The following is an 18,590-nucleotide window of genomic DNA, read 5'->3' as shown; positions in this document are numbered from 1 at the left end:
AAACACAACATATTAAAATATATGAGATAGGGGGCCAGCCCCATGGCCAAGTGGTTAAGTTTGTGCTCTCTACTTCGGCGGCCCAGAGCTTCACCAGTTCAGATCCTGGGCACAGACCTAGTACCGCTCATCAAGCCATGCTGAGGTGGCATCCCACATAGCAGAACCAGAAGGACCTACAACTAAAAGATACAACTATGTACTGGGCGGGGGGGGGGGGGGGGGGGGGCGGGGCTTTGGGAAGAAGAAGAAGAGAAAAAAAAGAAGAGGAGATTATTGGCAACAGATGTTAGTTCAGATGCCAATCTTTAACAAAAAATAAAATAAAATAAAATTTCTGAGATGAAGCTACAACAGTTCTTAGAGAGAAATATATAGCTGAAAATGCCTATACTGAAAAAGAAAAGGACTTCAAAACAATTAACCTAACATTTCAATTTAAGATACGAGACAGAGAGCAAACTAAACCCAACACTAGAAAAGGGGAGGAAATAATAAAAATAAGAGTGGAAATAAATGAAATAGAATGGAGAAAACCAATAGAGAAAATCAATGAAATCCAAAGTTGTTTTGTTGAAAAAACCAACAAAATTAACAAACTTTAAGCAAGACTGACCAAAAATAAAAGAGAGAGAAGACTCAAGTTACTAAAATCAAGAATAAAAGAGGGAACATCTCTATTGCCCTTACAAAAATAAAAAGGATTATATGAGAATACGATTAACAATCATATGCCAATAAATTAAATAAGTTAAATGAAATGGACAAATTCCTATAAAGACATAAATTACAGAAACTGAGTAAATAATCAATAGAAAAACTGAACAGACATATAAAAAGTAGAGAGATTGAATTTGTAATCACAAAACTTAGGAAAAAACAAATAACGAGCCCAGGTTTTCTTTAGCTTCACTGATGAATTCTACCAAACAATTAAAGAAGAATTAATATCAATTCTTCAGAAACTCTTCCAAAAACTAGGAGAGGAGGGAACAACTCATTCTATGAGGTGAGTATTACTCTGATACCAAAAACTAAGAAAAACATCAGAGGAAAAGAAAACTACAGGTCAATTCCCCGTTTTGAATATAGACTCCAAAATCCTCAGGAGCATTCTAGCAAACTGAATACAGCAACATATACAAAGGATTATACAAGACCAACTGAGATTTTTCCCAGGATTTGCAAAATTGGTTCAATATACAAAAGTCAATTAATGTCAATTGTTAATCAATTAATGTTAATCAACAGTCAAATAACATATTAATAGGATAAGCGACACAAACCAAATAATATCTCAATAGTTACAGAAACAGCATTTGCCAAAATCCAACACCTTTTCATAATTAAACCATTCAGCAAACCAGGAATAAAGGGAACTTCCTCAACCTAATAAAGAGCATCAGTGAAAAAACCACATCTAACACCACACATACTGGTGAAAAACTGAATGTTTTGCCCTGAAATCAGGAAAAGAAAAAGAAAAAAAGGAATGTCTGCTCTTTTCACTTCTATTCAACATTGTACTGGGGTTCTTTCTACCCAGGACAATTAGGTAAGAAAAAGAAAGAAAAGGCATCCACGTTAGAAAGGAAGAAGTAAAACTATCTATTTACAGATGACATAATCTTGTACATGGAAAATTCTATAGGTTCCACTAAAATACTCTTAGAACTAAAACAATGAGCCCAGCAAGGTTGCAAGATACAAAATCAATACACAATCATCATGTTAAGTTCTATTGCTCAGTGTTGACAGCATTACTTATAAATCATTCTCCCAAAAGACAAGTCAATATGTGTTATCTTTGTATACCCATCTTAAGAACTAAAACATATTCCCCAGACATCCTTATTCACTATAACTTTTCCAGGAATAACAGCATTGCTGACACTAGGCACTCAATAAATATTTAGGTGAATAAGTAAATGAATGAATACTGGAAGGGCCTTATACTCTTATGGAGAGTAGACCCATAGCACGGTCTCTGGATCCAGACTCAGTTCAGGTCTCAGCTCTGCTACTTACTGGCTGTGTGACATAGGGCAAGTTACATTATTATGCTGTGCCTCTGCTTCCTCCTCAATAAAATGGGAATAATAGAGCTATTGGAGAAATAAAATTAGTTAATATATCAATGCTCTGAGAACAATGTCTAGTATAAAGTAAATGTTGCATAACCTTTACTATGTTATTAAAGTCACTCTCAATAATTCAATTTTGGAGACTATAAATAGCCTACATACTCCAGCATCTACTCCAAGGTCAGCAAGTTTATAGCCCTCTCCCAATGTTGCACCTTGGCAAACATTGTTATTAATCACAGCACTCTTTTTCCAGAACCCATCTCAACTTTCTCGACACACATCTCCAGTCAGCCCAAGAGGCAGAAAAGACTGAAGCTGCTTGCAGTCCTGTGTTACTTCTACTATCAGTCTTCCAAAACAGCACCAGAACTCAACTCTTGCTCTACAAGCTTGACCTCGTACCCTGCCGAGAAATTCTCTCCTTCCAAGAAAGAACAGTCTGTTGCTGACTCCTAACTTCTACTAGGCCTACAAACTACAGAATATTGAGTTATTGGTTAAATGTCACATCCCATGTTTATTCTTCAGATGAGTATTAATAAATGGCCAGATTTAGTGCCAATGTCAACGTCTAGGGGATGTCTTTCGGTCAGCCACAGCAGCCTTTTGTCAGGTCCTAGGACGTGGCAAGTTTTGTCCTGCCTCAGGCCTTTGCATTTATTGTTCCCTCTATGTGGAATAATCTTGCCCTGGCTAACAGAAGTGTCCCTGTTATCCTTATCCAAGTGTTTATTCCCTTCTGTGAATTTATCACTTTCTACTTGTTTATTTCCTATATCTCCAACTACAATGTAAATTCCATGAGCCAGGAAACTCGTTGGCTTATTTACCATTTATTGTATACTCTGGCATACAATAGATGAGGAACAGATATGGATGGATGGATGGACGGATGAATGGATGGATGGATGGATTCTTTTAGTACAGATTTGACTTAATTTCTTACTCCCCAAAGTGAATATTAATAGGTTAAAAAAGATTGAGATCAGAATAATAATCTTTAAGGAAAAAATATATTTAGTATGTGGCATTTACCTCAATGTAAAAGTAAATTAAAGCATTTTAGAAGATTTTTTATGAAAATGGTAGAAACTAAAGCAGTTCCCTTTTAGCCCTCAGTCATCTAGAAAATGAAATCAACCAGACTATCCAAACTGCTAAGCACTCCAGCTAATCAAGATCTTATTATACATTGCTGGTACATGATAACTCTAGGCTATAAAAAATTTAAAAACTACTCACCACTATACCTCATACACATTCTGTAAAGAACTAAAATGATTTTCCTAGAAACTAAATCTCAGCCACCATGCTTCATGTCAGCGGTTTACTTATCTTTTAGCTACAATGATGGCATAATCGTTTGGGTCAAATAGACACATTCCAGTAGGAATTAGCTGGCCTATAACTATGGTAGATAAACAGCCACCATTAATTAGCCAAGACAGAAGGATATGATTACTACATTTTATTCTATAAAAAATTTTCCTACCCTAGAAAGTACAAAGATAAAGGTAGAGTCAATTAACTCAGCATCAAAAACAACCTGCTCTAACTCTAGTAGTAGAGAAATAGGTGATTCCAACACTGTTAAATCCACCTTTCGCAACAGCCAATCAAATTCATTATTCTACAAGATTCTGCAAGGACAAAATCTAAATTCAAGGACTATTTGTCAACACCAATGAATCTTTCTTCTCCTATTTCTTTCATAGCTTGGTCTTAATTATTTTCTGTTTTTCAGAACACTTTGAAAGCACCAAATTGTTTTAAAATATCTAAGAAGGGAATTAAATTAGACTATAATGAAATTTTTCTTCTTGTTTTATTCTTTTCTCCTTTGAGATCTTCTCCCACCAGTAATTATTGATTATTACAAGTTAAAAGCCCTGGTCTCCATCACTGTGGCTCATATTATATAAAAATCTGCAATGCCTGTGAATATACCTAAGGATTTCAGTTATGCAAAACCAGAGCATTCTCCCAATACACTTGCATTTCACCGAATCTTCTTTAAAAGAACAGTGAACCATGTTTTATATTGCAGTCAACTAGTATTCAATCCAAATCATGGTATAAAATAATAACATAAAATAATAGATTATCTAAAATTCTTTGTAGTTATCTTTAGAACTACATTTTTGATGTGTGTCTTCACCTTCCTAATTACTCATCTTAATATTAGATAAATATTAATATCCATTTGTATCCCCAAAACTTTAATAGAGCAATGGGAGGCATTAGGGAGAATGCTAGTTAAAGATGGAAGTTGGACAAGGATTAAAAATTGGCGACAAGGGGCTGGCCCAGTAGTGTAGTGGCTGGGTTCACGTGCTCCGCTTTGGTGGCCCAAGGTTTGCAGGCCCAGATCCCAGGTGTGGACATACACTTCACTCATCAAGCTATGCTGTAGCAGCTATCCCACATACAAAATAGGAAGACTGGCACAGATGTTAGCTCAGGGCCACTCCTCCTCAAGCAAAAAGAGGAAGACTGGCTACAGATATTAGCTCATGGTCAATCTTCCTCATACACACACACACAGAAAAAAAAACTGTCCACAAGTAACTAAGGATTGTCAGGCTGACAAGGGCCTTCTAAGCAGGAATTGATTAGGCTTCTCAAAAACGGGAGGTTCAAATGCACACTCACAGTTCCATGATTTCTTGAAGTCTCTATTAGCCTCTATTTTTCTTTCCCTACTCCATTCTCTCAACTTTCTCGGTCATAGACTGCTGCCTCTCTACCTTTCCATCCTCTATTCATCCTCCAGCACAATCTCCACTTCCTTCCTGGGTACCAGAGTGTCCTTCCTCAAAGATGTGGCACATTTATGTACCATTGTCAACGTAACTCTTCCAGAGCTGACTTAACAACGAGGCATAGTGCCAAAGGTCCATGATACTTTAGGGCTCCACAAAAATGCTTTAATTTTAATTTCTTTCAAAATCAGAAGAAAAAAATCAATGCAATAATAATAAATGCATAATAATGAATTACATTATATTTATTTTACACCAATGCAGTTGTAATTCTTAATACTTTTATGGAGGAAAGAACTCACAAAGGCAAAATTTTCGAGAGCCCACAGAAGTAATAATGGGCCCTGAATTCTTCTGAGTCAGCCCAGCCCTGCATCCCTCTCACTTCAAAACCGATCCATTCTAGCCTCATGCATAAGACCCAGACCTGAGGTGACTGTATGAGTATTTATTTCAAAACCTGATTTAGGGATGATGGCTGCATAACTCACTAAACTTACTAAAAATTACTAAATTGTCGCTTGAAATAGGGTAAATTTTATATGTAAAATATACCTCAATAAAATTGTTTTTAAAAAGATAGAGGATTAAAAAAAGCAGAAACACAGGTGTATCTAAAGACACAAAAAGATGAATTACAGATTACTATACTTGTTTGAGATTCAAAAGTTTATTCATAAAAATGTGCTACAATTATGAGAGCTGAAATATTGTCTACCCCAAATATGAGCAGTACACAAACGTGGAGAAAGAACGGTGACATCAAAAATTCCAAAACATTCTGTATGTGAAAATAATTATGGAAGTTTGGTGCTAAAAAAACTAACTCATTGTAGTAGTAATTAGGGGAGCCTGGTTGCAATTAAGTACAGGAAGGATATTAAAACTTCCAAAAAGATATTTCTGTAAGCCACAACAGAAGAATAAGAGCAACAGAATAATTGGAACCACATCCAAACCCACTTCCTTGTTATTTACCAATATCATCTAAAGAATACTATTTAGATGCTGACATTAGACAATCTTCAGTTGACAACTTTAAATCATATTAAGAGTAAAAAAAAAAATCAAAGAATTTTATGACAGGGTTAAAAGTTTATAGCCTTGAAACTACAAAAAATTTGGTGCCCACTACAAACCACATCCTGGCAACTGTCATGTTTCTACAATGAAATGGTTTTGTTGTGGTTGAGGCAATCATCTCTGAGTTAATAATTAGCTACTATTCAAATCAAGTGTAATTTGTCTATTGTATACTAGATCACTTTTAGGAGAAGGAGTACAGAATTTCATTTTTAGCAACAGATATTGAATGTTATAATCATTCATTTGTCATCCTATGTAATGCAATCAAAATGAGTAGAAAAGTATGTTTTTTACCACTGCATGAAATCACAGTCATTTTCCAGGCAGCTGAAATTAAGTTCAAATGTTACCTGCTTAATGCAGGTGAACATTTATATAAAAAAAGAAAATGAATACATTAAAGAAAAGGTGAAGTTTCCTATTATATTACTTTGAAAAGTATCTAGAAATAGCACTTTCCATTTACATAAAGCAGATTTTAATCATTTTGTGATTTGGTTTTGGGATCTAGAATCTATAAATGTTACCTCAAATTGAAAGACTAAGTGAAGCTAGTCAAGATTTCTCCATTATGAAAAGTTACAATAATTATGATAACAAAATAATTATGTCAATAACCGACTTTTTAATCTCAGCACATTTCTATAACACTATGAAATATTTTTTCAATAACCTAATAACATTAACGCTAGTCATCAGTAGAGTACTTTCTAACTTACAAAGAATTTTTCACATCCTTTATTGCATTAGATTCTCAAAACAACTCAGTATGCTAGTATAGTGAACATTTGTTGATTGGCTCCTCAACATTCATTTCCCCTTCCTGGGCCAAGAAATAATCACACCATTCTTTGGGGAGATCACCTCTCCCCAGCCACAGCCGAATGGTTTGGGTGAAGTAAAGCCCAAGAAGGGCTTAAGCCAATCAGTATATTCTATCTTTCAGCCTTCATTAGTCCGTTCAGGAATGGTCACTTAACCCAATGAAATATATGGGCTTCTTTTCTGGAACTTCAAGGAAAGGAAACTTCCTTTTTCTTCCTTGGGAACTAGTGAAAGATTGTGAAACTTTCCTGAGTGGTATGGTAAAAGGATGTAAGATCTGTAACTAGAACTGCTACAACTTTAGCCACACATAACGAAGGATGGAGAGACAGGGAGAGACAAAGAGAAAAGCAAAGAGCACAGAACAGGAATGAAAACAGGGAAGAAGAAAGACAAGCGAGGAAAAGACAAACAGAGGAAAGAGATGCCCAAGGCTAGAGAAGCTCACATAAGAAGAATAGAGAGAGTCCAGAGACAAGGAACAGAGTAGAAGCAAAGAGTCCAAGAAAAACAGAGTTGGACTGCAGTGGGTCCAGAGAATGAAAATGTTCCTATCACGCATTGCCCTGCACTTCAGGTAGGCGTCTGCATCCATCATGATATGTACCACTGTCCTTTGAAACTCTCTAATACTGTCCACAGCTTAGAGGATATTCTGAATGTGGCAAGTATCCAACGAGACATAGTCTTTGGTTGAAAAGACCATCACCTAACAGAATTTATAGACAGAGAAACAGAAGCCTTGAGAGGTTAAAATCCAGATTCCTAAGCATGACATATATGAGGCCCTTAACAATCTTGGCCCAACCACGTTCTATCACCCTGTTAGAGGCCCCATAAAGGAACTATATATCACCTCCAACTCTTCCATACGACCTGGCTGCCTCTACTACTGAGCCTGGAATAGCTGTGTGCCTCTCACTCCAGGCCTCACTAGCACAGAGCCCGGGACACAGTGAGTGCTCAGTTGACTCCAGCTGAAGCAAAAAAATCCAGTCAGCCCATGACTCCAAATCCTATTTTTCTCAAAATTCTCATATTCAACAGAAATACTTGTCCTCCAGGTTAAATTCCATGATAGTTTTCACTCACTGGGTCTGAACACGATTAGATAATGACCCATAAGGGCCCACTTTGCAGCACTGTCTTATTGCGGCTCTTGGCACACTCGTGCAGGGGTGGGAGGGGGCAGTCTCACTGCGTGCTTCCCCGTTACGGAGCGCTCCTGGGCTTCCTCTGCCTCTTACTCAAAGTGCCTTCTCCCCTGGAGCTTCACCCAGGAGAGCTGGAGCTTGCCTGTCCCTCTGTGCCAAAGCTTTTGCCTTCAGGAAGGAGGGAGAAGAGAACCAGTCAGAATGTCCGAAACCAGAGGTCTTGCTGAGACTCTACTGCTCAAGCAAGTCAACCTCTCTTAAACTCAGTTTCCTTAAAAGTAAAATGGTAATAAAAGTTCCTGCTTTATCTACCTACCTCAAGTGATTATTATGAAGATCATATAAAATAGTAGACATGAAAGTGCATAGCTCTAAAATAAGGAAAAATGGATTTTAATTGTTAAAAGGTAGTTAATGACAATAGCCAAAATATGGAAACAACCCAAGCATCCACCCATAGATGAATGGATTAAAAAGAAATGTGAGACACACACATAATGGAATATTATTCAGCCATAAAAAAGAAGAAATCTTGCCATTTGTGATAACATGGATGGACCCGGAGGACATTATGCTAAATGAAATAAGTCAGACAGAGAAAGACAAATACTGTATGATCTCACTTACATGTGGAATCTAAAAAAAAAAAAAATTAAAAAATACTGAACTCACAGAGTCAGAGAACAGATTGGTGGTTGCCAGAGGCAAGGGATGGGAAGGTGAGCAAAATGGGTGGGGGGGGGGGGGTCAAAAGGTAGAAACTTCCAGTTATAAAATAACTAAGTAATGGGGATGTGATGTACAGCATGGTGACTATAATTAATAATACTGTATTGCATGTTTGAAAGTTGCTAAGAGAGTAGATCTTAAAAGTTCTCATCACAAAAAAAAGCAGTTTGTAACTAAGTACAGTGATAGAGAACCAGACTTATTGTGGCGATCATTTCACAATATATAGAAATACCAAATCCTTATGCTGTACATCTGAAACCAACATAATGTTATATGTCAATTATATATCAATTTTAAAAAAAGGTAGTTAATGAGCCTTAAACACACTATAATTTTAGCAACTTTTGACTGGATTAGCTACAGCACCATAGGCTAAATCACTAATACCATGTGTGCCAAAAGCAAATCATCTCATCATTAGTTGTTTATCAAGTACTTATCCTAAGTCAATGGTTTTCTACCTTTTCCTAATCTTCCCCAGCAAACCTAAGGGATATGAGGGGTCAGCCCCGTGGCCTAGTGGTTAAGTTTGGCACACTCAGCTTTGGCGGCCTGGGTTCATGGGTTCAGATCCTGAGCACAGACCTACACCAATCATTGGCCATGCTGTGGCAGCAACTCACATATAAAATAGAGGAAGACTGGCACAGAAGTTAGCTCGGGGCTAATATTACTCAGCAAAGAAAGAGCCCAAAAAACAAATGCAAAACATAAGGGCTATGAGACATAACCATTGAAACAGTGATTCTCCCATTAATCACAGAAGATTGGGAGAGCCTGCTATTTGACAAATACTGGGCTTGGGCTGGGCTTTGAGGATACCACTGTAAGCAAGAACAAACATTATTCCTGCGCTCATGGAACTTAGAGTCTCAAGGAGCAACATAAACAACAAATATAGACACACACCCAAAATGGCTGGAATGTACGTATGTGTGTATGAATTTGCCCTTACCGTATTCCTCACTTTGAAACAGCCCTACCAGTGATTCTACCCACTTCCACCCCTAACCCCAAGGAACCACACACCTCCACATTGTGAATCTCTGTGTTGGGTGCTAGAAGAGAATTAAATTCTATAATAAACTATAAAAGAATTTTTTCCAAAGCTAATTAATTAATCATTGATGTATTGTAAGTAAAGCAGTCTAGGTAGAGATCAGGAGACCTAAGTAGAGTCCCAAATCCAGGACCAGCTACATAATCTGTGAGTACTGGTGCACAATGAAAAATGTAGGGCCTCTTGTACCAAAATTATTAAGAATTTCAAAGCAGTAACAGCAGAACATTTAAACTAAGCTTAAGGCCCTCTGTGACTGCACAGGTCACACATCCATGAAAGTTCCATGGCCTCCATACTTATTGGATGTGCAAGTTTTAGTCAGTTACTTAACCTACCTCAAGTTCCTTACAGCTATAAAATCAGGGGAGAGTAGAAAAGACTTTCAGCTTCTTCCCACAATTAACATCTGTGTTTCTCTGTTAAGAAGCTACATCATTCATTTGGAGAGAATTTTTTTACCCTTTTCATAACCATCAAAATGCTGACTGTGACTCAAAGCTAGTGTTGAAAACCCATATGTAATATTTCATCTTCGACCATATTGATGTTTTTTACCCTTGTATACCTCCTTAATTTTGTCTAAGAGAAAAAATTCTCCAAAGTAGTGTTCCAAGTTTACTATTTTCCCATGTATGTCATTTAAATTTGAAATTCCCAACTGAGGTCTCTGTCTATAAAGCAATTTTTCCCACAGTAAAATGTCTCCTTGCACAAATTAGATATTTTCTTTTTTTCTATCCCTGAAAAATTATCTATTCAGAATCAACTTCCACATATGGTACAGCATCTGGGTCTGATCCAGTACGAAGGAAGCAAAATGTCAATTTGAGAGTGAGTTAACCCTTTTATTCCACCAGTTTAGTATTTAGCATAACATAGCTGATAACTATCTAAACCATGGGTTGTTAATCTGAAGTCTATGTTTCCATAGAATTCTGGGAACTAATTAATTTGAATGGAAAAAAGTTATATCTTTATTTTCATCAACCTCTAACTAAAATTTAGCATTTTCTTCAATTATGAACGCAGGCAACAAACCACAGGAGTATTAGCAGGATCTATGATTTGATCATCAATCAATATTACACATATTTTCATATCATTTTATAGTTATTGCAGATATCATTTATGCTCAATACTACCTCAAAATTGCAGTAGTTATTGGACCCACTGACAGATCTTGTGGCTTAATGTCTTAGTGAAAAATCATATATGTTATTATAACACAAAACGGGTTTTTACATTGAAATAGCTGTATTTCAATATAATTGGCTTCCTTTGTAATCCTAAGTATCTCATTTTATGCATTTAAAAACATAATTCTGAGGAAAGGTCCACAGACTTCACCAGACTACTCAAAGGGTCCATAGCACAAAAAAGGTGAAGAAACTGACTCTGGTAAAAAGAAGTTATGGAGCTCATGTGACAATAAAATAGAAACATCTGTATTCTTGTCTCACAAATAGTAATAGACCTATTCTAATAAAAACGGTCTTTAAAATTCTGGTTCAACAGCAATATCTATACTATGACAAAATCTTCATGGTCCATTTATTTTCATTTGACAACAATTTAGTATACCAAAACAGAACAGCTTTTGCTGTGGTTGATTGTAGTTTTGTCTGTTGTTTTGTTTTTTGTTTGTGCACATATGACCATAGGATTTGATATGAAAGAGAATACCCAGACACATGTTTATACACCACTATCTAAAATGTTATTTGGATTGGTACCTGAGATGACAGTAGGTTACAATCAACGAACAGTCCTTTTCCAGTTTTGTATCTTTGTATCAATCCAGCCATAATGGCTCCATATGCATATAGGCCAGTGGCAAGATCAGTCATGGCCACTCCTGGACGAACTGGATCTCCATCCTGATTTGAGAGTAGGGTTGAGAAAAACAGAGAAAATTGAAAATTAAAACATCAAATGATTTCTCAAATATCCTAAGGTCAAATAGAAGAAAGAATTGTATATGATGTACACATACACACACACACGCGCGCGAAAGAAATAGAACTAATTGCTATTGCAGATATCTCTTAGTGGTGATAATATATCTATATTAACTGTATATTTACCATATTTCTCACCCCACCCTCTACCAACAAACTAAAACAAACCAAATGAAATAAAAGATTTTTTAAAACATGTCTGAAATTCCTTCTTAATATATTTTGCCTTGTTTGTATTAAAAAAGTAAATAACTGAATTTGAATTTCAATGAGTTAATTTGGGGCCGGCCTGGTGGCACAGCGGTTAAGTACACATGTTTCACTTCGGTGGCCCGGAGTTTGCCCGTTCAGATCCCTGATGCAGACAGGCACCGCTTGGTAAGCCATGCTGTGGTAGGCGTCCCACGTATAAAGTAGAGAAAGATGGTCATAGATGTTAGCTTAGGGCCAGTCTTCCTCAGCACAAGGAGGAGGATTGGCAGCGGATGTTAGCTCAGAGCTAATCTTCCTCAAAAACAAAAAATAACAATAAAGATAAAATAAATGAGTTAATCTGTTGGAGAGGAAAGAGTTAAAGCAGTATTTTTTCCCTGTTGGTTAGGAGGCTCTCCCAGGAAAGAAGAAGGTAGAAGACCTGGGCTAATCTCCTTATAAGCATGCTGACAACTATTACTAATAACCATGGTATTTGCTTAAAAAAAAGAAAAAAGAGTACTTATACATAGAAGGCTTTTAGCAGGAAGTTTAGAATTACTATGGTAAACAAACTTAGAATCTACACATTTATGGGGCATGGGGCATGAGCTATGCCACTATCTGGATATAAAATGGAGATGTTTCACAGCCTGTAATGTTCCCTGTTATATGAGGTAATCCATGTACTTAATTAGAGATCTTATCTACTGCTCTCGGATTGACCGTTTTGTCTACCATGGGAAGAAAGTCTCTGGGGGCCTCTCTCAACGTCCAGGACCTGGCTCTGCTTCTCCTGTGCTTTTTGATTGCTTGTATCCTTGAAATTACAGGTGAATCTTGATTCAGGTCAGTCTGATCTGACAATCCAATTATTAACCCATATGTAAAGATATTAGAACAGTGCCTGGCAAACAAGAAGTACCCAATAAAAACTAGCCATCACAATTATCGTCAACGTTAATAGCAGTCATTGTTGTGTCAGGCAGTTCCTATTTTTCACTTTCTGGAATTCTGCTAAGCCTCTCATTGCACAGAATACATAAAAAGACCTACATTTCACATTTTATTCCGTTGAGGGATTCACTCATTCACTTCCCTATTCATTCACTCCAGCTACACTTCAGTCATCTTTGGAAGCTAATCTTTCCTTTTCTGCAGCCCATCCATAAACTATGTTAATCATCTTACAAGAAAGGTAAATAACATTAAAAAACAACTAAGTGAGGGGCCAGCCTGGTGGTGCAGTAGTTAACTGCGCATGTTCCGCTTCGGCAGCCCGGGGTTCGCTGGTTTGGATCCCAGTGCAGACATGGCACCACTTGGCAAGCCATGTTGTGGCAGGTGTCCCACATACAAAGTAGAGGAAGATGGGCACAGATGTTAGCTTAGGGCCAGTCTTCCTCAGCAAAAAGAGGAGGATTGGCAGTAGATGTTAGCTCAGGGTTAATCTTCCTCAAAAAAAAAACAAAACTAAGTGAGACTAAACAGTGACTAAACTTTTGTCCCTGCTTTTCAACACAATTTCAAGGAAGATATTGTCATGAAAATTGGAAACTTCTGGCAGACTTCTAACTATTATTATTGGCAAAACTTGCAGTGGCTTGAATCAGTAAATTTAAAATTAATTTGTCATTGAGATTTAAGATTATTTAATGAATTAAAAGTTGGAGACAAGTTCAAATTTAAGTTTATAGACATCTGCTTTCTCACTATAATAGGAATATAATCATATTTTATCTGCTATACTTCTCAGACCAATAGGAATAAATAAGATAGTAAATCCTTTATATTTCACTATAAATTTTCTGAAAAAGAGGGAACATGCCTCATTAATATTCTAAAAACATCACCACATTATCAGGAGTAATAATCTGCGATGTATGAACATTGAATAAACATTGTCACCCATATATTGGAGACAACGTTGTCATTGTTAAAAATGACAATTTGTGCCAATTAATTTTAGCGAAACACTAATTGAAAGAGTCTTGCTAACACACTTTAGATTTAAGGATACAAATAGGCTGAAAATGAAAGTATGGGGAAAGATATATCATGCAAACAGCAGGCATAAGAATGCTGAAGTGGCTATATTAACATCAGACAAAATAGACCTGAAAACAAAAAAGTTACTAGAGAAGAAGAGAAATTTTATAAGGAAAAAGAGGTCAATGCATAAGGAAGATACAACAATTATAAGCATATATGCACCCAATAATAGAGATGCCAAAATATGAAAAGCAAAAAGGGACAAATTTGAAGGGAGAAATAGACACTTCATGAATAATATTAGGAGATTTCAATCTTCAAATATGAATAGTGAATAGAACAACTAGATAGAAGATCAAAAAAATAAAATATTTAAACAACATCATAAACCAAGTATACCTAAGAGATATCTATTAAACACTACATCCAATAATAACAAAATGCACATTTGCAAGTGCACATGGAAAATTTGCTAGGACAAACCATATCCTTGGACATAAAATAAGCTAAAATAAACTTAAAAGGAATGATTTCGTGCAAAATATGTTCTCAGATCACAATAGAAAGAAATTAGAATCAATAACAGAGGCATGTTTGGAAAACTCAAAAAGATACAGACAGTAAACAACATACTCCCAAAACGCCAATGAGTTACAGAGGAAATCACATAAGAAATTAGAAAATACTTCAAGATGAATGAAAATAAAACCACAATATACCAAAATTTATGGAATGCAGCTAAAGCAGTATTCAAGGGAAATTTAGAACTGTAAATACTTAACATTAAAAAAGAAGAAAGATCTCAAATCAATAACCACCTTAACACATTGGAAAAAGAAGAGCAAACTAAACTCAAAGCAAGCAAAAGAAAGGAAATAACACAAATTAGAGCAGAAAACAGTGAAGTAGAGAATAGAAATCCAATGGAGAAAATCAACAAGGTGAAAAGTTGGCTCTTTGAAAAGATCAACAAAACAAAACTTTAACTAAACTTTCCAAGAAATGAAAAAAAAGAGAGAGAGAAGATTCAAATTACTGAAATCAGGAATGAAAGAAAGAACATCATTAATGACCTTACAGAAATAAAAAGGATTATAAGGGAATACAATTGTATGCCAACAAATTAGATAACCTAGATGAAATGGATAAATTCCTAAAAAGACACAAACTACTTAAATTGACTAAAGAATAAATAGAAAAACTGAATAGACATATGACAATTAGAGAAACTGAATTAGTAATCACAAAGCTTCAAACAGGAAAAAAAAACAGGCTATTTTTTTCGGCTTCACTGGTGAATTCTACCAAACATTTAAAGAAGAATCAATGTTAATTCTTCACAAATGTTTCCAAAAAGTGAAAGAGAGAACACTTATCAACTCATTCTACAAGGCCTGTAATATCCTGAGATCAAGCCAGACAAAGACATCAAGAGAAAATAAAACTACAGACCAACATCTCATGAACGTGAACACAAAAAGGTCCTCAACAAAATACTAGCAAACTGAGTCTAGTGATCTATGGAAAAGATTACATACCGTAATCAACTGGATTTTCCTGAGGAATGCAAGTTTGGTTTAACATTTGAAAATCAATCAACATAGCACACCATATCATTAGAATAAAGGACACATGCAACATGATCATCCAGATGCAGAAAAAGCATTCCATAAAACTCAACACGCTAGGAACAAAGTGAACTTCTTCAATCTTATAAAGGGCATACATAAAAATAAAAAGCTAACATCATAGTTAAAGATGAAAGACTGAATGCTTTCCCCCTAATATCAGGAACAAGACACGAATGGCTGCCCTCATCACTTCAATTCAACATTATACTGGAAGTTTTAGTCAGTGTAATTAGGGAATAAAAAGAAAGAAAAGAAATCTGGACTGGAAAGAAAAAAGTAAAACTAACTCTATTTGCAGATGACATAATTTTGTATATAGGAAATCCTAAGGAATCCACTAACAAACTCCTAGAACTAATAAATTAGTTCAGCAAGTTTGCAAGACACAAGGCAATATACAAAAAAAATTGTATTTCTACACAGTAATGATCAACAAAACAAAAAGGAAATTACGTAACCATTTATAACAGCATCAAAAAGAATGAAACACTTAGGAATAAATTTAACAAAAGAAGTACAAACTTACACTCTGGAAACTACAAAATATTGTTGAAAGACATTAAAGAAGACCTAAATCAATGGAAAGACATCCCATTGTCATGAATCAAAAGACTTAATACTATTAATATGGCAATACTCCCCAAACTGACCTATAGATTCAATGCAGTTTCACCTACCAAAATCCTAGGTACCTTTTTTTGAAGAAATAAAATCTGATTCTAAAATTCATATGGAAATTTCAGGGACAAATAATAGCCAAAACAATCTAGAAAAAGAAGGAGAAAGTTGGAAGACTCATACTTCCCAATTTCAAAACTTACTACAAGGTACTGTAAACAGGACAATGTGGTATTGGCATAAGACAGATATACAGACAATGGAAATTCTCCAACTTACTTTCAATTCGTTTTGAAAAACATACCAAGGTAATTCAATGGGGAAAGAACAATCTTTTCAAAAAATAGTAAAAAGAATGCAAAAGAATGAAGTTGAACCCCTCCTCACACCATACACAACAATTTACTCTAAATGGACCATAGACCTAAACATAATAGCCAAAACTATAGGGGCCAGCCCAGTGGCACAGCCGTTAAGTGCGCACGTTCTGCTGCGGCAGCCCGGGGTTCACCGGTTCGGATCCTGGGTGCCGACATGGCACCACTTGGCAAAAGCCATGCTGTGGCAGGCATCCCACGTATAAAGTAGAGGAAGATTGGCACCGATGTTAGCTCAGGGCCAGTCTTCCTCAGCAAAAAGAGGAGGATTGGCAGCCAATGTTAGCTCAGGGCTAATCTTCCTCAAAAAAACAAAAAAGAACTAAAACTATAAAACAGAAGAAAATATAGGAGTAAACCCTCATGATCTTTAATTTGGCAATGATTTCTTAGATATGACATCCAATAGCAACAAAAGATAAAAATACATAAATGAAACATCATTAAAATTTAAGATGTGTGTTTCAAAGGAAACCGTCAAGAAATTGAATAAACAACCAAAAAAAAGGGACAAAGTTTTTACAAATCACATATCTGATGAGGAACTTACAACCAAAATTTATAAAGAACATTTATAACTCAATAATAAGAAGATAAATAACCCATTTTTTTAAAATAGGAAAAGAATTTGAACAGATATTTACCCAAAGAAGATCTACAAATGGCCGTTAAGCACATGAAAAGATGCTCAACATCATTAGCCATCAGGGAAATGCAAATGAAAACCACAATGAGCTTACAACTCAACAATAAAAAGACAACCGAATTTAAAAATGAGCAGCAGATTTAAATACACATTTCTCCAAAGAAGATATACAAACGGCCAATAAGCACATTGAAAGATGCTCAGCATCATTAGTCATTAGGGAAATGCAAACCAAAACCAAATCAAACCACTAGAATGGCTATCATGAGAAAGAGAATAACAAGTGTCAGCAAGGATGTGGAAAAATCAAAACTCTTATACATTGCTAGTGGGATTGCAAAACGGTGTAGTCACCGTGGAAAACAAGTCTGGGAGTTCCTCAAAAACTTAGACATAGAATTACCATATAACTCAATAATTCCACTTCTAGGTGTATTCCCAAGAGAATGAAAACATATGTCCTCACAAAAAACCTATACACAAATTTTCATAGCAGTATTATTCGTAATGACCTAAGAGTGGAAGTAACCCAAATGTCCATCAATGGGTAAGTGAATAAAATGTGGTAGAGCCATACAACGGGATATTTTAGGCAACAAAAAGAACTGAAGCACTGACACATGCTACAACATGGAAAACTGAGGAGTCAGTCACAAAAGACCACGTATTATATGATACTACTTTGATGAAAAGCCCAGAATAGGCAAATCCATAGAGACAAACAAGTAGAACCAGGGGGAAAGGAGAAGGTCAGAATAGAGAGTGCTGCTAATGGGCCCGGGGTTTCTTCTAGGGGTGATGAAAACGTTCTAAAATTGATTGTGGTGCTGCTTGCACAACTCTCTGAATATATTAAAAAACCACTGAATTGTACACTTTAAATGGATGAACTGTACAGTAAATGAATTATGTCTCTATAAAGCTGTTTTATTTTTTACAATATCATTATAATGCTGGTAATTAAACAAAGCAGAAAAATAGAAATAAACAAAAATTAAATTAAATATAAAAAATCTTTTTAAAGGCCTACTAAAGAACATGCATTTAGTGGAAACTCTAGAAGTTACATTTCATTCAAGGCTGTTTGGTAGCAATAACCAGAGAAGACATACAATTCATTTTCTAGGATAATTCAGAGGTGGCTATATTAATACTTTGGAAAGCCCTCATAATCAAACTCCTGTCATCTAAGAATTGTCAGCATGCCAGAGGAATAAAGAAGTGAAAATTAATTACCATTTAGTGAACGGGAAACCCCACAGAGAACCACGCTGTGGCTGTGAAGTGACTATGTGTTCCCAGGTGTAACTAGACAGAATCGGAGAAGGGGCTGTGTACGTGCAAGGTATGAAAACTCCCTCCCACGCGGGAGCGCCAGTGGTGCCCTGCTGCCGTGACAACACAAAACGGGGTGTCCCTTCTCATCAAATCTGGGATAAATGGCAGGGTTTATCTCAATGGGTAGAA

The 18,590-nt window shown here is 35.9% G+C and overlaps 1 protein-coding gene across 24 annotated transcripts in view; it reads right to left on the bottom strand.

Moving 5' to 3' along the window:
• Nucleotides 1–18,590, bottom strand: part of SUGCT (succinyl-CoA:glutarate-CoA transferase) — a 749,104-nt gene that overhangs the window by 623,134 nt on the left and 107,380 nt on the right. For all 24 annotated transcript variants that reach the window (XR_011538973.1, XR_011538970.1, XR_011538972.1 and 21 more), the window contains one exon: nucleotides 11,443–11,586. Coding sequence is in view for 19 of the 24 variants with exons in the window: in XM_070615473.1 (XP_070471574.1) it covers nucleotides 11,443–11,586 (144 nt within the window). In the remaining 5 variants the exon portion in view is untranslated. The remainder of the gene's footprint in view (nucleotides 1–11,442; nucleotides 11,587–18,590) is intronic.

The sequence above is a fragment of the Equus przewalskii genome, chromosome 4 (genome assembly GCF_037783145.1).
Source record: "Equus przewalskii isolate Varuska chromosome 4, EquPr2, whole genome shotgun sequence".
NCBI lineage: Eukaryota > Metazoa > Chordata > Mammalia > Perissodactyla > Equidae > Equus > Equus przewalskii.
This window is presented reverse-complemented; position numbering and strand designations above follow the sequence as displayed.